The following is a 26,977-nucleotide window of genomic DNA, read 5'->3' as shown; positions in this document are numbered from 1 at the left end:
TGTGATGCAGAGCAGACTGATAGAGGATGTCAGTCATCTCAGTGGGGGAGACGGCGGTAATAACTTTAATTCTCATATTGAGAAATAATGTGATAATGATGCATCAGCTCTGGGATCACAGCAGAGACTTGGAAACAGGAGTCTGTGAGAGAGAGGAGGTTTAAAATCTACACGATATCAACACGTTCAAATGGGTTAAATCAAAATCCGTTTTAACCTGAACAATAAACAGGAGCGTTCAAAAGTAGAAGCGGTCACACAAGGCCACATGTCGGGGCAATTTCACACCTGACTTGTTCCCTAATTAACGAATAATGGAGGATGTTAAAGAGCAACATTCATCACTGTATCTGTAATTTCATTCTCTGGAGGCGGAGCAGTAAGAGGGCTGTTTCATTTCTGAGGTCACCATCATCTCCCTGCTCGTCTCATACCCTCATATTTCATGTCTGTGTCCGAGCGAGGGGAGCAGAGCGCCGACGGCAGATTTTGGACGCCCTTGCTCGCCTTCTCCTCTCTCACAACACTCTGCCATGAAGGATAACTTATTGTCTGTCTCCCTTCACGTGCTGTGTAAGTCTGTGGTGTATGGGATCTATAGGCGGCGAGCTGACATATTGTGAGCAGGTGTGACGGGGAAAAGGCGTTCGTCTGTCGGCACAGCGGCTGCCCCGCGGGTCAGAGAGCAGCCACTGGGCAAATAAACGGCGTAATGTAATACAGAGCAGGTCTCCAACAATGGGGCCCTCCGTTCCTGAAGCTGGGTGTGCCTCCACCGCAGAGGATGCCAAATATTCAAAGCATGAACTTTGGTAAAGCTGAAACCCTTGAAATAGAACAGAATCTCTCACACGCTCAGGAGAGTCTGGAAATGGAGCACGCATGTTACCCAGCACGATTTTATAATTTACTTTTACTAACATCAGCCTCAGTTAACTGTTCCCTCTCCTGCAGCATGAAGTCAGATTGATGGTTGTAATTCGTTCCCATTAACCCACAACGCTTCCTGATGGCATCGCACAGTCCCGCGTCCCATCCTTTTCAGTTTCACGCGAATCCCTAGTGTAGTTTTTTGCGTAATCCTGCTGACAAACAAACAACACAACCTCCGTGGCTGAGGTAATAAAAATGACACCTGATCCAATCTCCTGCTGCCATGTCTGTCTTTTGTCTGCCGGCTGACAATGAGAACCTGTCACCTTCTGTGTTGCCCTTTAATAAAAAACGGATAAGAGGACATACAAGATAAGATTTGAAAGGGAAATCATTCGAATCTGAGTTTGCGATTGTTTGTTTGTTCCGCACCAGATGCAAAATGAAACCAGCCGCCCGAAACCCGTCCCTCGACGTATTTCTGGAAAAAGTAGCTGTTGAAAGAGACTTTGCTGTGGAATTAACATGCACCCGCTGTTACTATGGTAACCACGGTGAAATCTACAGGATTGTGACCTTAGTACGCAAAGATGAAATCATCAACTTTTCTTTTAATTTGACAACTTTACACATAATTATCACTTTTACTGTCACGATGATGATGATGATGATGATGATGATGATGTTGTTTTTGATCTGGGGCTTTAAAGATTCAGGCGTCGCTGGCTCTGTATTCTCCCGGGCCGACAGAAGCCAGATCGAAGAGTGAGTCATCATGAGTCCCGCTGTGAATAGTCAGAGAGGAAAAGTGCTCATTCCTCAGGGTTTCACAGACAGAGGAATCCCTCTCCTCCCTGCTAAGGTGCAGAAGCTGCTGTGAAAATCGCACAGTGATTCTATTCCTCTCTGTTTTTTTCCAGGAAGCAACTGTTTACTGAGCCAGTGATGAAATATGATTTCTGCCGGGCGGACGTGAGCATCTGTTTGCACTTGTTTTACGACCACATGCTTCGAATTTCTCTCCACAAACAGACATTATTCTCATGATTAACGATTATTTAGAAAACACTCCCTTCCCTTTCTTTTTTCTAACAACCTGCATTTCAACAAGATGTCATTTATATCACTTCGTATTAAAAGCCACGACTCAGACTGCTCTCCCATCGTCTCTGCTCCATTATCCCGCGCTCAGTATGTGAGTCTGGGATAATGGAATAGCTTCAGATGCACACGGGCCGCGGAGATTCTCGGGCAGGTGTTACGTTTCATCTTGAGACCATCAGCTCTCTTCTCATTTTTCATTATATTAGCGCTAAAATACTTCTCCTGCTTCGCCATGCATCATTTTTCCTAATCTCATCGTCTGACCCATTTCTCGGCATTGGCTGACGGAGGAGGAAAAAAAGAAAAATGAGTCACATTGACTATATTTTCTCTTAATTTGATAAAAGCTCCACAATCTAAGTGAGAGAATGGCACAACGCAGTCTGAGCTATGAGGTTTTCACCCACTTCCATTTGGCCACTTCAGCTGCTGCTGATAATGTCACTTCATGTCCTCTGCGGCGTCTTGATAATTGACACGTCAAAGCAAAGGGAAAGGTTCCTGCTGTCACTTTTGTCCTTTCTACTCCGCCTCCTCCGTCCTCTCTGAGGTCACAATTCACTTCCTCCCGTCAGTCCATCGTCGAGTCGGCGAGCTGTTGACTTAAAGTGTGACTTCATTCACCCTCCATTTCTGAGCACTACTCCACCCACTGCGCAAGTGGCTGAGTGGATTGTTGTGGAGGATCTGAGGAGGAGTTTACTGGAACATGTTCCCCCACCAGGGAACGGAAAGGGCGGAAGGTTTGCGTGGCTGTGAACTTCGTCGGTTCAAGTTGAGTGTGAGCAAAACATTGCGTGAAATCCGGTGAACAATCAGTTGGGGGACGTGTCCATGTCGGCATGGGCGTTGAAAAGTTCAGGACGATTTAAAACACGAGACATTGAGTCGAGCCATTTTGAATCTATGAAATGTGAATTGTTTTGTAAAAATGGGACGAAATTTTAGTTTACAGCTCAAAAAGAGTTGAGACTTGTCGAAGAACAGGCTGCGGTCATTTTCCTTATCTGTCTCCCAGCACCTTTAAGAGGGCAGCGAGGGCATGCTGACATAACAACCCTCCCCACAACACAGACACACACACACACACACACAGGAAAAGCTTGTAGTCTGTTGCTGCAGTAATTACATGAGGCTGAATTCATTATTGTATAATGGCTTAATGTCCCCTGGTACCTGTCACGGGATGCCGCTCGCACATCACGGCTCGGCGCTGCAAAGATTAAAATAGAGATGAAGGAGCTGCGTGAGGAATAACTGGAGTGATTTTCCAAAAGGAAGATGTAAGACCAGGTTTGTTTTCATCGGGGGGTTTCTCACTTTGTGTATATTTAGCGGATGAAGTATCACAAGTATGATTTTGGTCATTTCAAGGTCAAATGACTTTAAGTTTAAGGCGGCTTTTTCTTTTTTAGAAAAGTAATGTGGGTTTGTTCATTCAAAAGTTTGTATCCATGACTTTCATTTCCATTCAGCCATAGTAATTAAATGCAGTGTTACTTCAAAATAAGACTTTAAACAGAACTGGACTGCATCCACTCATCTACTTTGTGTTCTGGCTCAGTGCACCATGACTCTATGGTACTAAATATTTCCAACAAGAATAAAAGTAATGTATTGTGTTCATGGAATTGGAAATTCACCTTGGGACTCTATTCAAAAAGATCCCAGTGTGTTCTTTTGTGCTCTCTAATCCACTGACAACATTTCTAAAGGCTGAAATACAAACACAAAACACAAAGGAAGAACAAGGACAGAGGGTAGACAAAGATTTCTGCAGCTCACTTGCCAACTGACATCACATGAGGACTTGGACGGCAGCAGCGAATGGGAAGAAGCCAGAGATTTGTTTAAAGAACGACCGGTCGCACCCTAAAAACAGCCGGAAAGGTTTAACTGTAATGATGCTTTTTGTGTCTCATCTTCTTTAGAGGTTTGTTCCACAAGGACACAAACTTGACTGAGAACTCCTGAATTTAATAATGAACAGATTATCCGGCCAAATGATCGTCTAAGTGAAGTGTTTACAGATGTAATCTTAACTGGATTGGAGTCTCAGTTTGCGTCTCTTGTCAGTGTCGACGTTCTATCATCGATATGTTTCCCCAAGTACTCTAATTAAACTCTATTGAATGTTTGCAATGAGGCGGATGCATGTGCTCGACTGGACGAGCCAGTGTGCGCAGTCCAGTGTGCGACACCTCTCTGCAGACAGCCAGATGTTCTTCGTTAATAATTATTACCCGTCAAGCCGACATCCTCGAGTCCGCCTCTCTCTGCTCCTTCTCTACAACTAGTGGCTGCAGTGGCCGAAGTTGTCCGTGTTTAACATCCACTTTACATTCTTGTCCTGCCACAGTGAGACGGACATTACACCGCAGCCTTTCCAGCAGTGCTGGGGAGAGATAATGCAGACTCACTAATAGAGTGTTTTGGAGGAAGCCCAGAGGGCTAATGGAAGTTTTGAGGTAATAAGGCGGTGAATTGAACAGGCTGCTCTTCGTCCTCACCTCAGTGTTTCCAGAAAAGAAAAAGACGGGGCAGCTGTTTGGAGACAAATAGCAGCAGCTGTTTGCAGCAGTGCTCTGATGAAAGGGGACTTCACACAACGGTCTAATCACTGTTGTGACGGAACCTTTGTTATCAGGAACTGTGTCGTTCATCAAATCCTCCTTCCCATCACTGAGTCAGGATTCATTTACTGTAAGAGGGGGGTTTTATTTAGTCGAGCCTGAGTGAACTTTATCACAAGGTTACTGAAGGACTTGAGATATGATGTGTATCCGTGGGTTTTAAGTAACTGCACAGTTTGAGACACTTCAGCTGTAAGGTCCATGCTTGGCTCATTTCTTTCCGGTGGTCGTTTTCATCAATATATTATTTTCAGAGTTTTGACTGACAATAAATGACACGCATGAATTAGGAAATTAAAGAAATGGCTTTCATATGGCTCTGTCTGGAACATGCTTTTGATGAGCCTTTCATTTCTGTCCATCTTTGGCTGCAAGAACAACAACAACAATCTCTGAGTGAACAACCGAAGCGTCTATTGGCTGGATTTCCATGAACATTGTTATAAATGTCCATATGAGGCAGAGGACAAACGCTGATGACTTTGGGGACCCTCTGATATTCTAGTGCCACCTGCAGGTCAAAGTTAATTTTTTCCCTTAAAAAAAACAACATTTTTATATTTTTTATATTTTTAATTTGCACCAATGATAGTTATAATTGAACAAAAATACTATAGCCATACTACTTAAGTTCATTTACACATAGGAAAGTACTGCCGCAGTGGTACTTTCCTCACATCTTTACAAAAGAGCAATTAAAGTCCCGAAAAGAGCCATTAGACAGAATAAAGTAGCATCCATTTAGAAGTCCCCCCCCCCCCCCCCCCCCCCCACTGTGAGCTGCAGGAAGGATGACGACAATAGAATGAGGGAGATAGTACGTATAATCTCCTGCTTCATTTCCACCACAGACAAAAAAAAGCCAAGATAAGATGATGAGAGACAATGAAACTACACTTCAGAAACTTCTTTGGACTGAGAGAAGTCATTGTGAAGAAAAGGGCCTTGTCTTATTTTCCCCTCCACTCTCGAGGGCCAGAGAGAATTGACCACGATGGCTTCAGCAGCAGCTGTGTTATCAGATGCGATACAGATTTGACATTTCGTAATATTTTGCAGCGTCTTGCATCATGGGACCCTCATTTTTCATTCGGATCACTGGAAGTGGAAAAATGAGTCTGGACATTTGACTCTCGCAGGAAAGATGGGTAGATAGAGAGACTGATAGGTAGGTAGATTGATGCTGTAGGTGTAGATAGATGGATTCAGGAATGGATAGATGGATTAAATAAATATATAGAAGGACGGACTGACATATAGATGGATGAATGAATTGATAGGTGGGGGGGTGGGTGGTTGGATGGATAGATGGATCATTATAGGAGGATGGACATTAGGATTGAGTGATAGGTAAATGAAGAAAGGAGTGTTGGAAGGATGATGAATGGGTAGGTAGGTCTGTAGACGGATGGATAGGATGTGGGTCGGAGGGTAGGTGGATAGACAGACATATTGGTGGATGGAAAAAAGGACAGGATAGACAGGTATCGGAAGGAAGGACGGAAGGAAGCTCAGGTCAGAATGATTGATTGATGGACAGGTGGGTATAGACAAGTGAAGAATAGAGCTGAGATCAGGAAGATCTATACTCTGTAAAATACATTTTAGAAATGGGTCGATCATTTATAATTCAAAAACAAACTCTTTCAGTGAATTATTCTGTGCCGCATCATCACTGGATCCTGGGGTGAAACAGATGGTATCGTGCTGCTGTTGCCTTCGAGTCGTCCTTTTTAACTTTCCTGCCTCCAGATATCCAGTATGAAGTGAAGCGGCGGCTGGAGAGACACTGACTGTGAGTCTGTGGAGGGACTGATGAGCTTTATAGAAACACTGGCCAACAACGACGACACAACAGCAGAAATCCATTGTGTTGATTTGTTGCTGAGGTCTCGCTGTCAGAGATGTGGATGAATGCAAGAGGTTCAAAGTTGCAGAGATAATCCAACTTTTTCTAAACAGTTACTGCACAGTAACCTTTCAGCACATCCTCTTGGGTTTGTCATCCCCACTTTTCACTGCACACTTCGAGGAACACGACATGTAAATCGTTGTTTATTGAGTCTTTTATCTTGTATCTTACTAATTTTCTTTGGTGAACAAAAACAGCTCTGTGCTCTTTTTATTCAGCGTTCAATGAATACAAATATTGACTGATTGATTAATGGAGCTTTAGCATGATGAGTTATTTGTGTGCAGGCTGTCATGCCAGGATTTAAAGATAATGGAGGTTATTTCCAACACCTTCTTTCTCATTGTGCTCTTGAACTCTACTATTTAAAAAAATAAATCTCCTTCATTATATCGTTGCTATTTTTATACTCGGTGCCTCGGCCGTTCATGTGAGCTTTTCCAAAAGAGGCTGAAGGCAGCTTAATAGCTGGAACATCACTGGTGCTGCACTGATGTCTGCTGCCTCCAAAATGAATGAATCATTGTGTAGCATTTGTGTGACGGCACATTATTTGCTCTCTGTCTTTTCTCTGCCTCCACATTTGCAGTCGGTGCCGTGCTGCTTTTCCATATCACTACTACGAGTGTGTAAAATGGGAAATAGAAAAATGAACGACCAGCGCTCCCTCTCTTGCCCCTGGAGCCTTATCCAGAATGAACAGATGAGGATAAAAAAAAATCACACTTGGATATACCACTACGCTTTTGTTTCATTGGGCCCAGCAGGTAAACTCCCAGTTCTCCAGATGGTCCCTCCGCCTCCGACTGCATCATAGCCTGGTTACTATAAAAGTGGGACTCTGGGTTATTAAACCACCAAACTGAGCTTTAACATCTTTGAAAGGAAGCAGCTCTATTCAAACACAGGTGACCCTCCTTCACATGTCCTCGATTAATGCGTCTACGGTGATTAAGCTCCACTGGAGCACTGCTGGTAAAAGCATCTACAAGTTCTGTGTTGACGATGACATGTCCCATAATTGACTGTGATTAATTGTTGCCATGGAATTGCTAATGTGCCCCAAAGGCCGAGTTCTGAGTCGGTCATATTACTGAGTGATGATTAAATGTCCTCGGCTCGGCCCCCGGGGAAACATAGGCCATGACAGTGTGTCAGAGGACAGCGGAGGAATCTTCCATCTCCTCCATTAGTGAAAACACACACACACACACACACACACACACACACACACAGCGGGATAATCTCAGGTCACGTTAGATAAGAACTTGGTTAACATCAGGTGTTCATCGTTTCAGTGAATTAAAAACATAAAGCATTGAAAGATAAATTCGTCTTCTCCAACTCATTTTCATTTAAAAACATTTGAAGCTCTTTTGATGGATTCGTTCCTTCGTCCCAGAGGAGCCTCCGTGCCAAGTAGCAGCAGGAGATGAACTTCCAGAGCTGATATCATCAGAACCCCCCCCCCCCCGATTCTGCACCAAGTCAAGGAGGAAAAAACTTTACAGATTTAAACAACCCCACATACGATGCTCAACAAATACAGAATAATGTGTGCAAACTATGAAATAACACAATTTGTAGGAGTAAAAGAAGTAATTCCTTGTTAATCTTTTACTGACACCCCCCCCTCACATCGACACACAGGAAGATAATTCACCGGTGCAGTACACGACTTCTGGGTATTGAAGGCCTGGGAAGAATTCAAACTTTGCAATACAAATGTGCATAAATTCTCCACGAAGCAAGACAGGAGACCTGCTGATGTGAGCGCCCGTAGAGATCGCATTAACACATTTACATTAATATGGAGTACGTCAACTTATGGTAGAGAACATGTGAACTTCTCTCAATATAAACAGGAGTAAAGTAAATACAGTTAAACAAAATTATGAGGACAATAGAATCGCTGAATTGAAATAGGTTCGTGAACCTTCATATATTTAATGACTTTACAAGAACATTATTGGACTGAATTTTCTTTTTGAAATGTATTTTTGGTCGTAAGTTTTGCTCCGTCCTTCCGACTGTAAAGGACTTGGCTGGGAGAAGAGGAAGACACTAAGCCGCCTGTCCCCGATGATTAATCCAGATGAGATGAAGCATGAACCCCATAGGAGTGTTGCTTAGATAATTACAGCGAAGGAGACGGGAGCAAATGTTGTCGTGCTGACAAAACCAAAGTCACAAGAACAATTAATAAAAGGCAAAGGAAGCTTCAGCGCAGAGGGGCAGCGGCGGTTTAACCGTTTGTGTGGTGGTTGTGTTTAATCTTTAATCTAGACGCTCCATTATTTATGTGGTGTCGTTTTGTAGAGTTCTGTTTTTCGCTCAGGGGTGCGCTGTCAGTTAGTGGTTCTCTGTTGTTTCTTTTATTGGGGCGTTCCTTCATTTAAATGCATATTTCAGCCCCTTTTCTCGGTTTTGTCTCCTTAGTCTTTATTAATGTCTCACTTGTGTTAATATTCAGCTCAGTAGCAAACTGTGTAAACACACACTGAGTAGCACGGGGACTTCCTGATTACGTGGAGTGGAAAGATTCTCTATGCTCGGTTTATTACGCCTGCTTGAGGGGGTCCTGCTAAATGCTACTGAGCACCGAACATGCATAGTAAACAGTGTGTGAGCTGCAGAGTGAAGCTCAGGGAACTGAGTCTCAGATCCTGTTTGTACCTTGCAGAGCTGTAAGGGAGGTTTGATGATCGCTCACAATGACGATGATCAATAAGATGAATGGCCGTATCATGTTATCACGTTTTGTCAGTTCAACATAATCATGGAAACAGATCGTTATTGTATTTATTGAAATATTTAAATCTCTGTATCTCGCTCTCTGCAGCCGCAGTGCGAACTGTGGTGTGTTTACGTGTGACCGGCTGTGAACTGTGTCAGGGCTCTTTACTCTGACAGATGGAGAACCTTGGGCTTCCACTCACCATGTCAGTGTCGAAGGAATGAGCTTTTCAACTTTCCCCACACTGCTGTGTGTGTGTGTGTGTGTGTGTGTTGTGATGTGTTTACTGTTGCACTGCCGCTCAGAGCTCCAGACTTTCACATATATTGTTTTATCCACATACCACTCCAGGAGTGAGTCCAGTAGAGGTGTCAGACTCTGAGTGTTGATGTGATGCACCTGAAACCTCCACAGCTCCAATAAAAACCAGGAAATAATTACATCCATCCATCCACACCAGTACCAGCTCTGTGCATACAGGGTTTTTTTTTTTACTATATTTTTTTATATTTTAAACGTTCTACCTTGAAAATAAAGTAACAACAGCAAATTATGTCTTTGGATTCTTTAGTATTGAACCTTGCGTTGTCCCTCTCTTACTGCTGCCCCCTGGTGGCAGAGCTGCAGTTGGACATTTTAACAGCCCTTGGTTTTCTAACGTGCACAATAAGCTGTTCGGTTGAGTTGCAAACTCTGAAAGGCCCCTGGTCATCCGTCAGGTTCAAACCTACAATCTTCTCTCTGTGAATTGACAGTGATAACCCCTTTACCACCGCGCCGCCCTAAAATTGTAGATTTTTCTGAGAAATCCACCCTGACGGCTCACACTGGAGTATTCTCCCTCTCAGAGCGACATCATTAGTCTTAAATACGTAACTAACGACCTCGTCGATAAACTGCTGTGAAGCTGCCAGAATCTGAGAATAACGACTTATTCTTACCGAATGTCAGCGCTGACGATCTTCCTCCGTCGTACGACTTGAGTCGTAGACTTTCGTTGCTTAGAAATAAGGTTCACTGGATACTAGTGTTGAGTTAAGTAAAAATAAGTTGAATAAGAGCTAATGATAGAAACGAGAGGGGAACACGAGCCCACGCTGTGAATAACATGCGTACGGTTTGATTTCAAAGCAGCACTCAAAGGACTGTGTATTACTGAATGTACAGTGAGTCAGAGGGAGTGCACATATACATCATCTCAGAAGTGTCAAAGGAGGAGTGCAGGAAATGGATTTGTGCTCTGAGAGTAATGTGTACACACACTTTGTTATAAAACTCAATGGGATTGTGTGTCACTCTGTATCTGTCACATCCTGTTTGTGAAAAGAATCCACGTGCTCCTCTCATGCATGTGTATGAACATCTCCTCCAGGTGACCTGGTGTCCCGGGCCATGCACCACCTGCAGCCGCTGCACATCAAAAACCCCAGCAACGGCACTCCGGTCCACCAGAAGACCAACAGCACCGTGCACTGGGAGCCCGAGGCGCTCTACACCCTGTGTTACTTCATGCACTGCCCACAGATGGAATGGGAGAACCCGAACGTGGAGCCCTCCAAGGTCACACTGCAGACTGAGAGGTGAGGAACAGTAACCCTGGAGTGACAGGTTGTTATCGGACTGGTTCCCTTCACTCATGTTCTCACGTTTCCTCCCGCTCGTACTGTTTCTTTGCATAACTGCTCCCTAGTCTCCCTTCGTATGTAAAAACGGGTTATTTCTTATCAACGTGAGAAGATGGAGAGGAAGCTGAAACAACCGTGTTTTATTTTCAATATAAATTTGATGATGAATTTGATTTTAAAACCAGAATTAATGTTTTCCATCAAAGAAAAGTCATGTAATTTAGCTCACAGCTCAAAAACATGCATTTAATGATGCAAGCAAAACTGGCAGAAGGTGCTAGATAAATATCTCTCCTCTTCCATTTCTGCACTTTGGATTCCTCGTGATGAACCACATCAAGAATCAGAAGAATCTCTGTCTTTTATTTCTGGACGCTGATCATTCGTTTTGCAGGAACATACCTGAGTAATGTGACATTGTAAAAGATCAAATAGTGTAAAAGATAAAATCAGGAAGCTTTGAAATGGTTGGTCCCTGAACTAAGACAAATAAAAAAAGCCATTCACTTCAGTCATTGAATCAGCTTTCACCCTGTGATATGCAGACACTCACCTCCACTCAATAAGCTGTAAATGAAACACTGAGATTATTTCTGTCTCTGAGAAATGTTTGTGTGAGTTAAAATGTCCATCAGCCTCATTTCTGGCTCTAGATTTCCCAACGCTCTCCATCTTCATCCTGCAGTGAGTCGGTTTCACATGCAGCCAGCACAAATGGAACAGTTTGAAAGATTTTGTACAGACATCCCTACTTTCTTTGCACGAGTTTTTTTTGCGCCCCACAAGCGACCGGGTCAGATGCTGCGTGGGCTCGGCCGTCACTGACACTTCCCCAGGCGTGGAGCAGATTGATTGGGAACCAGGGGGACTTCACTTGGACGGACGGACAGATATTCAAACATCTTTTTCTCAACTCTGCGGAGATAAAAAAACTCCGTCCTGGAGGCTCCAGGGGAGGGGGGAGGAATGTCAGGCGGAGTGACGTGTCAGCAGGCTCGCAGGTCCCCAGAGTGAAAACTCTCGATTTAGCATTCTGCTGAAAGGTTGGAGGCGAGTGGAAAGGGCCTGAATAACACTGGGATAGGGTTTGTTTTGTGAAGCTTCAGATATAAGTCTCTCTCAGGAGCAAAATTATTGGGGAGGAGTGAACTTCAGTTGTCTTTTACACTTGAGATTTAATGTATTTGTTGTTAAATTACCCTTAGAAGCAAATTGGTTTATCACATTACGCTGTTTTCAGACGCTGAACTCCGGATTTTCACCTGAAATTATTCGGAGGGGCTGCATGTGAGAAAGCAAGTGTCCGAGGGTTTCCAGAACATTTTCACCTGAGCTTTACTCTGTCGGGACATTTCATCCATCTCTATAAACAGTCTTATGGTTTATCGTGGCAATTTTGTAAATCTATGGGAAAGTTGCTTCAGGTAAAAGCATCTGCTAAATGAAATGTAAAATGTATAAGAGGAAAGCAGCAGAGGTGCAGTCGATGTTTGTTTCATGGTTTATTCAGTATTCTGACCCAGACGTTTCCTTCAGAGGAGGAAGTCGCACCCTGGCAGTGCTGGGTTAGTTAGCTGTCGCTGCAGGGCGGCCGTCTGTATCCATGGAGAACGTTACCCTCGTTCTTTTTCAAACCTCCAACTGTAAATATGTCTTTCATGGAGCAGACATCAGCTGGTGCAAAACCACTAGAGGGAAAAGGGAGGAGGCCTGAAGTGTCCCATTAGTCAGTCGGCTGTTTATGAGCACAACACCTTTCTTTTTTTAAAACTCTACTTCCTGACAGACTGTAGGTGCAAAGACGAGGATAACTTTGCATGTGAATTACACAAACGTGAGGAGCGGTCAAACACAGTAAGTCAATGTCTAAAAGCTGCTCCCTTGATTAAACATGTGCTCGCAGCAAACCGACAGAAGTAGCAGTCGGCTGTATACACAGTAAACACAACAGTCCCAAATGGTCTGTCTCTCCCGCCCAGCCGGGCACGAAGGTTCTGTTTGAAATCACTTTTTGAGAAATTATCTTTGCTCGAGGGTCACGATGGAGAAAAACCTCCACAGGGAACTTCACTGATGGATTCGTAATGTAATTATCTGACTATAACATGAAATCATCTCATTTAATTCGTGTCTTGGAGGTTTCTATTGTGCATCTGAGGCCACTTGGTGGTTTTAAAAGCCTTCACGGACAATGTCTTTGTTTTATGATCATCTAAACTGAGATTGGTCGAAGGTTGGTGGTATGTTTGTGAAACAGATATACGAGGTGGTAAAAGGGCACGTTCACAACGTCTAACTGCTGATGTCTAATGTGCTGTTTACCACATCCCAAGGTTGTTGTGTTTGTCATTAGCTCACTAATGTAGAGAAGAGAAAGAACCATTTGTATGAGCCTGAGAGGATCATTATTGTGAGCGAGTGGGAGGCCACACTGCCAGTAGATGAACCTCATCCACAACCATTTCTGAGCTTGGATGTATTTAAAACCGAGTTGTGGCCAAATAAAAGAAGAATACAGCATTTAATGAAACTTTTAAAGGAAACACATGATGCTGTTCAAAGTTTCTTTCCTGTTTACTGGACATTAGAGAATGTAAAGTTCTGAATATGAGAATAACGTCTCAGATGACGTTGAAATAAATGTCTGTTAATGACTTTAACCTTTAATGCAGGTGAATAAAAGACGTAGATGTTGTTCTGGGATGAGAAGTAAAGACAGGAGAGAATCCCATGTTTACAACTTGTCAGCGATATCAGAAGATGCTACTATAAAATACAGCTTGTCATGCAGAAAGTGCTAAACAGATACAAATGTAGTAGCTTCAGTGTAAAAGCTCTGAGGAAAAATGTTTTTCTTTTAAATAAAGGAGCCCTCTTGGACGTAATGACAAGACATCACAAGTGCTCTGCACGGTAATACACCTGCTAAGAGATGATGGAACACGATAAATGCTTCAGTTTTTCTGCTCAGGGTTGAAGTTCTGAGAGTGAGTGTCCACACTGTGGCTTTGTGATGTTGAAATGAATGACTGGATATCTGAGAGCACCGACGTCTTGCTGAGCGTTCGTTACTTTGAGGAGAGATTTCTCAGAAGTGTTTTTTTTTTTTTTTTTTCCCGAGCTGAAACATTCCCCTTTGCACTTATCATAAAAACCTGAGCAACATTTCTCCCTCAGTTTGTCCCAGAGGAGTTTGATGCTGATTGCTGAGAAATGTGAGACGTGGTCATTTTCCCCTCTGAGGATGAAATGAGCGACTGAAAAAATAACAGAGTGGGACTGAAGCACCAAATCAGCCCCTGGGTACCTGCTGTACTTTGCTGTACTGTAGCTACTGTGCATAAACTCTACGCTATTATTCAGACAATTGATCTTATTCAGAGTAAGACATTGTTTCGATTCACGATGCTGCTCGATACCATTTTGGGTCTTCTTTCTATTTTTGAAAAAAAGCTGCAACTTGTTTACGCCCGTTTGTCGTCAAGCAGGAGGTAACTGTCACATGCAGACGTCGCAAAGTGCTGTGGAAACTCCAATAGGTTGGGGAACTCCGATGAAGACATATTAAGCATCACAAGAGAACTCTCTCTCTCTTCACACACGCTAGAAACAAATGATGAAATATGAATATGTCATCCAGGCGAGAACCACTGCTGATTCTGATTAAATAAGATAATTACATCGTTTAGGGAGTTCTTAACTTCTCGATCTCGTTCTGTTCTGGATGAGTTATCAATGATGAAAGCTGATTTGGTGCAGCCGCGTTATGTCTAAGAGCATCTTTAATAAGGAAATATGTGTCTGTCAACGTTCGACCAGAGTCTTTATTACTCTATTTGAAAGGTCTTTAGAGCACACAGAGAAAAAACTGCGAGTCAATTCAATTTATTTGTATAGCACCAAATCACAACATGCATTATCTCAAGGTACTTCACAGAAGAAGGTCGAGACCTGACAACATCCCACACTGAGGAAGTGAAACAGGGAGAAAGCGTCCAACAGGACCGGACTCGGGCGGCCATGTGCCTCAATTGGTTTGGTTTAGAGGAGAGAAAATGGCGAGGCAGGAGAAACCTAATCCCCTTTAATGAGAACATCAAACATTTCCCTCTGCAGGCCGTTCCTGGTGCTGCCTCCGCTGATGGAGTGGATCCGGGTGGCGGTCGCCCACACGGAGCACCGGCGAAGCTTCTCCGTGGACAGCGACGACGTGAGGCAGGCCGCCAGGCTGCTGCTCCCCGGCGTGGACTGTGAACCACGACAGATAAAGTAAGAACAACCTCACTGCCTCAGTTAAACCTCGACACCAAACTCCCGTGTTTTTTGCGATTTGTTCTTTTGTATTCAGTGTTCTGTTTTCCTGGTCTTGTCCTGTGAAGGGCTGACATGAAGAATGAAACTCAGATATCATGAATATGTTCCTCCAAGTTTCCATGGAAACCTGTGACAGTGCAGCGTGGATTACGAGACATGAACCATACATACATCACTGTGTGATAATGAGTCACAGTAAATGAGGCTTACCTGCAGAAAAAGCTACTTTAGGAAATGAGGAAACCAGACGAACGTCATGTTGACAGATGTAAACACGAGCTAATTGACTCTGTATGCAAACAGCTCAGTGTTTGAAATGAACGTGTGAGGTCGTATTTTATGATACCAGGCGTTTGTGTTCCATCTGCAGAGCGGAGGATTGTTTCTGTGCCACCAGGAAGTTGGACGCAGCCTCCACCGAGGCCAAGTTCCTGCAGGACCTGGGCTTCAGGATGCTCAACTGCGGGCGGACGGACCTGGTCAAGCAGGCGGTGAACCTGCTGGGGCCTGATGGCATAAACAGCATGAGCGAACAGGTCTGGCACTAACACACACGCGCTAGAACACACACTCCTACACATATACACTGCATTAACACACCTACGCAGGCAGGTGGAGAGGAATACACAATGAATTGTACATTTCTAACAAGTTACCTGGCAACTCATCCCAGTTCTCACACGCTGCGCACAGACGGCTCCCTATGAGTCATGCAAAGGGATAAATTAATATGCTGTGATGCAGATTGTTAAAATACACATGATTTACACTGGAGACAGAATGTTTCTCATTACCTCTGACCCTGGCTCATATTCAAGCAGCAGGAAATATACTATATAAAATTAATATACAAGTGGATTTGTAAATGGTTAAAACACAGATTGTTGAATTAATCTATTTTAAAAAATATAAAATGAAATGTTAAACACACTAGAGTTTGATCGCAATTCAGAGATTGATCGTTCCTTTGCACAATAGCTTTACTGAGATAATAGAGGAATATGATCTACTGCTCCTGAACTGAGCTCTGATTGGTTTTCTTTGACCATCGGGTCGATATCCTGGCATCACTGCCTCTAAGTCTTAAAGTCATTTGGGATTTTCTGATTTCCCCGCTCATATTGGTTATTCCCTGCTCTGCTAAGTGGAGGCTAATGGTGCAATCTGATTTGTCCGTGGTCAGAAAGACGAGCCTGGTTAAGTTCAATTGAGAAACTATTTGCAGGTTTCTACTGAAATATTCTGAAACCTCGAGGTAAGAGGAATGTGTTGATTCAAACCAGATTCAGTCAGATCACTTTACTGGAACGGCCCTGATTTAGTTCTCAGTCTTGACATGTCCTCATCAGTATAACAGATTTTATCGACTGACATTTTCCTCCTCCTCACTCCGCGTCTAGAAGCAGCCGCGGTGACATACCGGCTTTTATGTCCTTGTAAAAAAGCTAAACTGCAACAAGGGACCAGACGGGAGCGATAAAGTCAAATCTGCTGTTTGTCACCATCACTGAGCGCCGTGATCGTCCTCAGGGTCCATCGCCCCCTTCAGCTGATTAAATAGATCGGTGTCCAGGAAATATTTAAGAATGAAGCACCACAAAGGGATGCTGGTCTTCACCGTTATGTGCGGCGGCGGCGGCGGGCTGGCAGCCCGTCGTTAAAGGCCTTTGTTGAGTGTAACAGCTCAGATCAGACATATGATTGAAGTCAGTTTTATGGAGGCTCACCTGAAACACTCTGAAACGTGTAGGGTCGTGTGATTAATGTGCAGAATGTGCCGCAGAGTTCTTTAGTTTTCTTTTTGTCTTCACAATAACACTTGAGCGAGGCCCTCGCCTCGCAGCTCGGAGTGTTCTGTGTGTGGGCGTGTCAGGCTCAGGAGAGTGCTCCGCGCATATGGCGGCACGCAGAGATGTAAGACGTTAAATTAGGAGCTCCACAGCCCACTTATGCTGTCGCTCTCGTCCCAAAGATGCGGTTACTCTGAGGCAGTTGTGATTATGTGTGGAAAATCAACAGCTGGAAATGTCTCATGTCCACTTTGCATATATATGTGGATTTCAGTGCAGTCTTTAGACACGGAGCAGCGCTGAACTTCTGAGCATCTGTAGAATAAAACTGTGATTTAAATTAACATTGTGCAAAGAGAGAATAAATGATTTTGTTCTGGTTTCGTGTAAAAGTAATGAGCACAGCTGTCGGTGAGCTGCTTGTAGAAAGAGCTTTGCTGATGATGGCCCTGAACTCCACGAGCGCATTTGTAAGTGCAGTTAACACAAACGTGCATTAGAAATTTAATGTCAAGGTTTTTTTTTTTTATGGGTTTGATAATGAATCTGACCTACAAACAGCAGGAGAATACATTTATTCAGATGTTGCATTGGAAAATTCTTAATAAAACACAGAACACAGAGTAATTGAAGTAGTTCAGTAATGAACACGCAGAGAAAACGTCACCAGACTCTTTCAGACTTATTTTATATTTTGTTAATTCATATTTTTATGTACCTGCTCGTCTTCCGAGGTGAAGAATATTTATTTTGATTGAATTTAAATATTTGAAATGTACAATCAACCATGGCCCTCAGTAGTGTGCATACCTCCGCCAATGAAACCACATTAGAATTCACTCAATCTGCACACACACACACGTCAAAAAGGTTTTTCACTTTTCAGAAAACAATACTTTAAAGTGGTTAATTCAATATGAAGTTAATACCTGACAGACAGCAGCAGCTCTCCAAAACCACTCTCTACCTTTTCTTCTCCTTCCTGAACTCTGTCGACATGTTTCTTCCAACTCAAACCGTGTAACCCTCTCCTCCTCCTCCTCCCTCCTGCAGGGGATGACCCCTCTCATGTACGCCTGCGTCCGTGGCGACGAGGCCATGGTCCAGATGTTGCTCGACGCCGGCGCCGACATCAACAGCGAGGTCAGTGTTTCTCCGTCAGTCTGCAACAAAGTCACATCGGCTGCACATTTTTGTATTTGTTCCATTATGTTCATTTACACGTGTTTACCTCTGAAAACCATGAACTGGCTGTTTGTTGCTTCCTCTCCCTTCTGCTCTGTTTTCATTTCCTCACCTGTTCTCCGCATGCTCCCTGTTCTCCTGGCAGCTCATTACATGAAGTGCACTGATAAGCAATAAACCGGGATCATTTGCACGGTAACAATGGTGGTTTGTGTCTGTGCTGATGCTGAAATATTATCGCAGTGATAGTCCCTCAAGTGCAGCCATGTTACTTCATTACGTTTTACGCTGTCCGGCAGCAGTTTGCCTGAGACCACATCAATAATGCATTAGTGTTGTACGAGTGTGTGCACTTGGTGTAACGTTCTTCCAGAGGCTCTACTTCATTTGCACAAATTCCTTTTATTGTGTTGGAGTGTGAAACAGTGAAGTGATGTTTTAATAAACCCTGCTTCTGTCTGTGCTGTGACCTGTGTGTGTGTGTGTGCGTATGTGTGTGTGTGTGTGTGTGTGTGTGTGTGTGTGTGTGTGTGCATGTGCGTGTCTCTGCTTCAGCGTTAGTCGTCAATATGAATATACAAGAGCAGCTTGTTGGACTCTCCTCCTCCACGCCTCGACCTCACCGTCGACTGTGCTTGTGTTTGGTGCTTGTGTGTTGACTCAAAAAACAAAGTGCACTGAGTTTATTAACTTACAAATCGACAAAGAGATGATAATCCAAATTCTGTCACGTCTCATCCCGTTTCCACACAAGTTTAGATTTTAAGACTCGACGTTATGAAATCATATTTTCTGTATCACAACACAGGCTGTTAATAAAGATGGACGACGCATCTCCACTTTTTCCCGTCGTCCAAACATGAAGCTGCCGACTGCCTCTCTGACCCGATCCCGAAACATTTATGTGACGTGTACTTTTTATTTCGACCCACATCCCATCCGATAACATGGAGGAGGCTGGGTTTATGGTTTGTGTTGCGGCCCGCCACCAGGGGCAGTCCAGATGTTATGGCTTCACTTTTAGGGGAGCTGTTGAAAGTGAAGCCTAAAACCTGTGTTCTCTGAAATGATTCGAAAATCCCTCGTCATCTGCAAACACACAAACACTGATGTTTAGCACCAGAGCGGAAATGAAAAGTGACATTATATCAAACGTGTGTTTGAAGCAGGCCTCTTCCGGGTAACGTGATGAAGCCGGTTCAGGAATCACAGAACAACATCAGCCTGTACGTCTGTTGAATTTCACGCTTTGTTCATGAGTCAGCACTGCGGCTCCTCTTTGCCAGAGTGTCTAGTCATTTGCCGGTTGTTGTATTTTTTCATTTCCATTTGAAATGAAATGCTGGTTAGAGACTCAGTCAGTCAGACAGTCAGAGATCGAGCAGACGCAACTGACTCACAACATCTTCCCTGAAACTCAAGAGGAAAATCTCCCTCTGCCATCCTCCCCTTCCTCTGCTCACACTTCTCTTCCTGCACATACTGCTTCCTCCTCCTCTTCCTCCCTGAGCTGTGAATGTTAACGGCTGTACATATATATATAAATATATATCTCTCTCCCTGAACTTCACCTATATGACTTCCCAGGTGCCCACCACAGTAAACAAGCACCCCTCAGTTTATCCCGAAACGCGCCAGGGGACGCCACTCACTTTCGCTGTGTTGCACGGACACGTCCCTGTCGTGCAGGTAGCTACGTTTATGACCTGTAACCTTTAACCTGTGGCCCTTTAGAGGACTTTGATAATGATGATGATGATTATGGTGCTTCACAGTAATGATGATAATAATAATAATGATGAAGCCACGTGTCTTTTTTGATCCTGTTTGTACAGTAATTGTTTCTTTACGGAGACGACTCGCTCTCCAGAATGAGTTTTTAATTCTGTACGTTTTGAAGATGTGTAGATGAGTCACCCTGAGTTTTCACCATCACTGAATCTGAAGCTTGCTCCTGCAGCAGCAGGGAGAAACGTCCAGAGGCGAACTGAACTGAACAGACCTCGGCCAGATGATCCGCTGCCTCGCAGACGTTTTCTGTTCCCTTTTAATCTATAATACATTTTGTCAGTTGCTGTTTGAGCCGACGCCGGCCGACAGCCGCAGGAACAGTGTTGCCTTCAGTTCTTTCTCAATTATTAATCTGCACCAACACAATCATCAGTTTTTTTGTGGGGGGGAAGAAAAAGAAACCATTTGGATTTGTTTTACTTTCTCAGCCCAACACCAACAAACACACACACACACACACACCCCTAATGAGGAAGTGTAGACAGGAGCTCGGACAGTCTTTGTGGTGCTTGAGACTTTTCCTGACTCTAATACATCGTCTCTTCCTCGCCTGTTTTCTTCCTCCCTCCTGGTTTGTTCTTCCCCCCCCCCCCCCCCCCCCCCCCCCCCCCTCTCCACTTCCACAGTTGTTGCTGGATAACAGAGCAAATGTGGAGGGCGCCCTGCAGGATGGGGCTGAGAACTACACGGAGACGCCGCTTCAGCTCGCCGCCGCCGCAGGTGGATTCATCTACTCGTTCATATTTGATCAGAGTGTTATTCCTGACGATGTTTGAGCATCTCCTTGATTTATCGCTGTGAATGTCCGACCTGTGATTCAGGCCTGCAGTGAATTTTAAGTTTTGTTATTCAGTCATAAGATATAAAGTTTGGATTGACCGCAATCATCAGGTGGCACAAGCTAGAGAGGAAATACTGTCACACTGCTTTCTATTTAGAGAATTTTAATCCACAAGACCTATGAGGATTTTCTTTTTTGTAAAACTAGTATAAACCAGTATTTATACCTTATAAATAAATGATATTGTCATTAGCAGAACCAAATTTTTATTGTTCATTTAAACTAAAATGTACGAAGGGAGACTAAAATGTTTATGAGTTACTTGACTTGAATTATTATTTGTCCTTTGACCTTTAAGGTTTTTCTATTTACTAACTTTTATAAATCAAATTAAAGACAAACAGTAAAAATCAGTATTTCCTTTTTGCTTTTTTAATGTTGTAGTAAAGTCATTTATCAGAGTTTTGTATTGTATGTAACGTCTCCTACAGAACAACTTGTTATTCAAGCATCATTTGCAGTAAAAACAGAGTAAATCTCTCCTCCAGAGTTTCATTTGTGTGTTTTTCTCTTCAGGTAACTTTGAGTTGGTGAGTTTGCTTTTGGAAAGAGGGGCAGACCCCATGATTGGGACCATGTGTCGAAACGGCATCTCGTCTGCTCCACTGGGCGACATGAACTCCTACAGCCTGGCAGCAGCACACGGCCACAGGTAACACACACACACACACACACACAGATATATCTATTACCACTGTATTGATCCATTTACACTCTCGCCGCTGCATAAGCCTCCCACAAAATCCTGCAGCACAAGTGAAGCAGATATCTCAGTTCTCTGTCGGACCGCAGGCAGCGATAAGAGCCGCAGTCTGTCCAGCGTCACTGACGGCTCCGCTCTGACATCATTTCCCTGCAGCTGAGTGAGATAAAGCTCATTAACATTCAGGGCAGTGAGAGCTGCGTGGATGTGGAGACACAATGCAGCGTTAATAAGACAATCAATTACAGCACGATGAGGGTGATGCTGCAGAGTGCCGGGAGCTGGTTCAAACTGAGATATGGTCATTTCACTCAAGTTCTGTACATTTTGTTTTCTTTTTAGTTATTTAAAGTCAAGTTTATGATTAAATGATGAAATGTCATTTCTTTGTCATAAGGACCCGATCTTAAAAATATATATATCGACTGATATTTTAGTATCTGAAAAATCCTCCAGATATTATGTACATGCAGGATTTCAAAAGGTCTTCACTTGTCCAAAGTTGTAGGTTTTCATTTTTATGTTTTCTGTAAAGTACGAATCATTTTAAAACCATTTTTAAAAATATATTTTTCTTCAAACAACAGACTCTTTACTTCATATTTATCACATATAACTCGTGTCGTTGTTTTTGGATTCCAGGACACATTCAGCCCAAGTTTATGTGAAGGAGAAGAATTTAGTTAAAAGGATTTTTCAAACTTCTCTAAACTTGTTCTTCTTACATGTTGTATCTTTTTCGCTCGTAAGCACTTCACCAAAACCTCCTGGAATAACTCTGGTCATGTTCAGAGGTAGAACATGTGACAGACTCCAGGATGTTGTGATGTTTAACGAATGTTGTTCTGCAGTATTTTTACCCTGCACTACTTTCTGCAGACAGAATCAGTTTGTCTGTATTACGACTCCGCAGAGCTGTGACACAGGTTCAGAGTTTGCGGTTGTGCTTCATTAAGTGCATGAGGATATTGTGAGCGTCATCAGAGCTCAGTGGGCTTAATGTGGAGTTAACGCAGTATGTGTAGGTCTAATTTTCTGCTCTGTGATCGTCCACCTCTCAGCTTTTCTTCCTGCTTCTCACCTCAGGCTCATTCTGTGTGTTTTTCAGTTTCTCCCCACAGATTGAGATTCCTTCCCCTCAGCTAAAAACAATCCGTCATTCGATCTCATCTCTCCGCTCTCCTCAAAATCTCCGTCAGCGTCTTTATCTTTTCCCGTCTTCCCTTCCTTCCAGGAACGTCTTTCGAAAGCTGCTGTCCCAGTCGGAGAAGGACAAGGGGGACGTGCTGTCCCTGGAGGAGATCCTGGCCGAGGGCTCGGACCCCGGGGAGAAGAGGTTGGCTCTGCAGGCCAACAGCGGCAGCGGGACCCTGCGAACAGGAAAGGCCAAACTGAGAGCCCTGAGAGAGGCCATGTACCATAGTGCAGAGCACGGCCATGTGGACATCACCATAGACATCCGCAGCTTAGGTCAGATTTACTAATGCATGCTTCACTGGCACACATGCGCTCTGGTGCCTCCAGCTGTCCTGGAGATGATGCTCATGCTGTGCCTGTCCTGTCCTGTCCCTGTCCTGTCCTGTCCTGTCCCTGTCCTTGTCCTGTCCTGTCCACACCCTTAGCAACCAACACCACTCATCCAACCATGAAACCGCCTCAGAAACAGGACTTTTTATATCCGAGGCGATTAATAGCTCGAGCCAAAGGCGTGAGCTTGATGTTGAGACGTGTCCTGAAGCTCATCTTGTAGATGTCGCCGTCATCGGCTCTCACCCCGACATTTTCCAGCTCATTGTGCACGAGACCTGTTGTGGCTGTTGATTTGGGACAATCTCATAACGAGGTCACGTCGGTCGCTGTTCTGGCGACAAAAATGAAAAGTGACAAACTGTGTTTTTACCTTTTGTACTTAGCTGAAGAAACTTCTCACCGCAGAACTCCAGATCAGTCACTTCTCTTGTGGTGAGACTGTTTGTATCAACCACCGCCTCCAAGGTCGAGAGTCGCCCTTTTAATCTCCACTGTCAGATTTTAAAATGTCTGAAAATAGTGACAAATGAGCATCGAACTGTCGCGGGGGCCGAGGTGACGTCTTTAATTTGCTTATTTTGTCCGAGCGACACTTTGAAACGCGAAGGTGTAAAAAATTTACGACGACACAAACCATAAAAATCCTCACACGGGCCAATGTTTGCTTGATGGATGATTTCAGACGAAGTTTCCACTCAGTTAATGATGGAGTATTTTCAGAGGTGCTGTTGATGCAGAGCTTTCACTGTCATGTCATGATTTAAGATTATTTCCTGCTCTCATCACAACATTAAAGTCATTTGTTTTCAGAGGACATCTTTTAATTGAAGTGCTGGTTTTACTTTTCCACCGATCTGAACAGTCACCGAGGAAACTGCCCTTTAACTCGCACTAACACCATGAAGTGATGGAAACATGGTCGACTCTCTCTCCCTCCCTGAACCTCCTCAGCCTCTCGTTGCTGTGCTCAAAGTGTCATATTTACCGTGTGTGTGGTCGTGTTCCCAGGCGTTCCCTGGACGCTGCACACCTGGCTCGAGTCCCTGCGTACCTGCTTCGTCCAGCACCGCCGGCCGCTCATCCAGGGCCTGCTCAAAGACTTCAGCTGCATCCAGGAGGACGAGTACACGGAGGAGCTGATCACGCACGGCCTGCCGCTCATGTTCCAGATCCTCCGCACCAGCAAGGTCACCGGGGCTTTCTGTCACGTGCACGTAAACAAAACGCTTGTTAGAGAAACATTAGACAAAGTGTGGCTGGTTCTCTGGGAATTCAAACTGTCCTGGGACATTAACTCATATTTGCATATATTTAGCTGCAAAAAACCACATTATCATACATTTGCATCTTGTCCCAAATAACTCAGGGAAAACAGAGGCTGGGAAACTACAATATAAAGTTTGTGTGTGTTGCAGAACGAGGTGATAAGCCAGCAGCTGTCGGTTATTTTCACCCAGTGTTACGGGCCCTTCCCCATCCCCAAGCTGACGGAGATCAAGAGGAAACAGACCTCGCGCTTAGGTAAGAGAGCGAGTTAAAAATAGTTTCTGTTCCTCTGCGTGTTTCTGTGACTTGTGCATTAAATGCAGCTGAGTGACAGCAGCGTGAAGAGGAACGCCAGGGGGACACACTTTATTTTGTAGGGGACTGGATTTGTCTCTAACTTTAGGTTAGAGATCACATGTCAATCAAACTCTGCTTAATACTTGGAAACAACTTGTTTTTTTTTTTTACTGAGCCTTTCAGTGGGAGTTTGTTTTTCTATAAACTGTCTGTAGGTTGAGTCACTTTTGGAATAAATCGTTCGGTGCTGTAGATCTGAGTGGAAACAGAAAGTGACCTTCCACCACAAAGTGATTTCTGACTTTTTTGCCACCTTTAATATATCTGAGCTGGTTATCTGGTTATCTGGTCACATTGTTATCATTATTATCAAACACATTATTTTATCAACGTGTTTATTAAACAAAATCAAACTTTCAGATACAGAAACGACTCATCACTTCCTGTTTGGATTCACAAAGATCCCAGATCTCAAACACGGTTAATTATCTCCACTCCAGAGATGGTTTTCTTCTTCTTCATTAGTTTGTTTGTCTGTTTGTTGTCAGCACTGTGCAAAAATAACTGGATGGATTCCCCCCCCCCCCCCCAAAAAAAATGTGGTATGGGTCAAAGAAGCGCTCATTAAACAGATCCAGGAATATTTCATGTCTTCATGTCAGAGGACAGAAATGTTTCCTCTCACAGTTTGCAGAATTTCTCTGTGCATGGTTCATGTGTCTGACCACAACATGCAGTGTGGTGACGCCGGGACCAGTCAACCTTAGACAGAAGATAACGTACATGTTCTCATGCAGAGTCCATATAAAATTACATTAATGTTTCATTCTGTGGGGTCATATCATTCATTTCAGTTCTCTACCGTGGATCAAAAGTCCGGTTTGTGGCGGAGGGAAGAGTTTACCACTTCAATAATTAGAAGCTTGTTGAGGTTTTCACAGAGAAAAAAAAACAATTCACATCATTGTTTTCTACATAAAGTAAAAGCCGTTAAACAAATGAACACTGAATTTATGGTCTTTGTATCACGGGCCACTAATGATGTGATTTATCTGTGTAACCAAAATTGAGAAGATCATAAACTATTTTTATTTTACCATTTTCTTTTCTTCAGATGTCTCTTTAGCTCGGTGACGGAGCCGCAGCTCCACCTAGTGTTCAATTAATCAAACGAATATAATAAAATGGCAAATTTTGACGTCTCATTAATTTATCTGTATTTATCAAGAAACATCTTGAAGCAGCAGAAACACGATTCTGACAGAGCGGCGCTAAAAGCTCTGTGATGAATGAAACACCACGATGTCCGCTGTTCAGTGGACTTGAATCATGATGCATCATCGGTTTCTCTTGGATCTTATTGTCATTGGATTTATTTTTATTTCTCAGACCCTCTCTTCTTAAACAACAAGGACATCTCTGACGTCACGTTCCTGGTGGAGGGGAAACCGTTTTATGCACATAAGGTTTTGCTGTTCACAGCTTCACCCAGGTAAAAGGAACCATTTTGACTTTGTTTAAAATATTTTACTGTTTTTTTTTTCTGTATTTTTTTCCTTAAACACATGATGTTGAAATAAACTAAGAGCTTTGACGAATCCTCGATTTCCTCCGTTTCCTCCAGGTTCAAGTCGCTGCTTCAAAACCGGCCAGCAGCAGAGAACACCTGTATTGAGATCAGTCACGTCAAGTACAATATATTTCACGTAAGACGTTTATCACCTTGATGCTAAAGTTAAAACCAGCCTGATATTGATATTCAGCTCTGGAATCAGTGTTTACATATGAGAAACTTATTTATTGTGAATTTAACAATGTGCAATGCGTTTTTATCTTTTATCAATACAAGTGAAGACGGGTTTAAAATGTTTCATTTCACATTTTGATCTATTTCAACGTCTATTTTATTCAGAAAATCGAAAACATCAGTAAAAGTGATTCATAAGTAAACTCACTTTATTAATGCAGGGAAATATAAATTAGAATTTATAAGGAAAAAAAGCTTTAATGGGATAAAAAGGCACAGGAGTAAAGTTACAATTAGAAACCGAGTGTAGCCTGATGTGTTGTGTTTCAGTTGGTGATGCAGTATCTGTACTGTGGAGGCACTGAGTCTTTGCACATACGCAACACTGAAGTCATGGAGGTGAGTCAGACCGGAGCCAGCGTTAACATTTCTAATCGCCCGCTGCGGAGCCTCATTCTGTGCCGATGTTCTGTTCCCTGCAGCTCCTCTCTGCAGCCAAGTTCTTCCAACTAGAGGCCCTTCAGAGACACTGTGAGATCATCTGCTCCAAGAACATCACCACGGAAACCTGCGTGGACCTCTACAAACACGCCAAGGTGGGGAATCCTCTGTCGGAACTCATGACGGAA

The 26,977-nt window shown here is 43.5% G+C and overlaps 1 protein-coding gene across 2 annotated transcripts in view; it reads left to right on the top strand.

Moving 5' to 3' along the window:
- btbd11a (BTB (POZ) domain containing 11a) overlaps nucleotides 1-26,977 on the top strand; it is a 110,634-nt gene that overhangs the window by 79,271 nt on the left and 4,386 nt on the right. Inside the window, exons 3-16 of one of the 2 annotated variants that reach the window (XM_069520030.1) lie at nucleotides 10,632-10,839; nucleotides 15,001-15,153; nucleotides 15,569-15,734; nucleotides 18,042-18,131; nucleotides 19,761-19,862; nucleotides 20,591-20,684; nucleotides 21,322-21,457; nucleotides 22,743-22,978; nucleotides 24,047-24,225; nucleotides 24,454-24,559; nucleotides 25,991-26,093; nucleotides 26,226-26,307; nucleotides 26,679-26,747; nucleotides 26,831-26,944. In XM_069520030.1, the coding sequence (XP_069376131.1) occupies nucleotides 10,632-10,839; nucleotides 15,001-15,153; nucleotides 15,569-15,734; nucleotides 18,042-18,131; nucleotides 19,761-19,862; nucleotides 20,591-20,684; nucleotides 21,322-21,457; nucleotides 22,743-22,978; nucleotides 24,047-24,225; nucleotides 24,454-24,559; nucleotides 25,991-26,093; nucleotides 26,226-26,307; nucleotides 26,679-26,747; nucleotides 26,831-26,944 (1,838 nt within the window). The remainder of the gene's footprint in view (nucleotides 1-10,631; nucleotides 10,840-15,000; nucleotides 15,154-15,568; nucleotides 15,735-18,041; nucleotides 18,132-19,760; nucleotides 19,863-20,590; nucleotides 20,685-21,321; nucleotides 21,458-22,742; nucleotides 22,979-24,046; nucleotides 24,226-24,453; nucleotides 24,560-25,990; nucleotides 26,094-26,225; nucleotides 26,308-26,678; nucleotides 26,748-26,830; nucleotides 26,945-26,977) is intronic. The other variant, XM_069520032.1, reaches the window with a different exon arrangement.

Source organism: Paralichthys olivaceus, chromosome 23 (assembly GCF_024713975.1).
Source record: "Paralichthys olivaceus isolate ysfri-2021 chromosome 23, ASM2471397v2, whole genome shotgun sequence".
Lineage (NCBI taxonomy): Eukaryota > Metazoa > Chordata > Actinopteri > Pleuronectiformes > Paralichthyidae > Paralichthys > Paralichthys olivaceus.
This window is presented reverse-complemented; position numbering and strand designations above follow the sequence as displayed.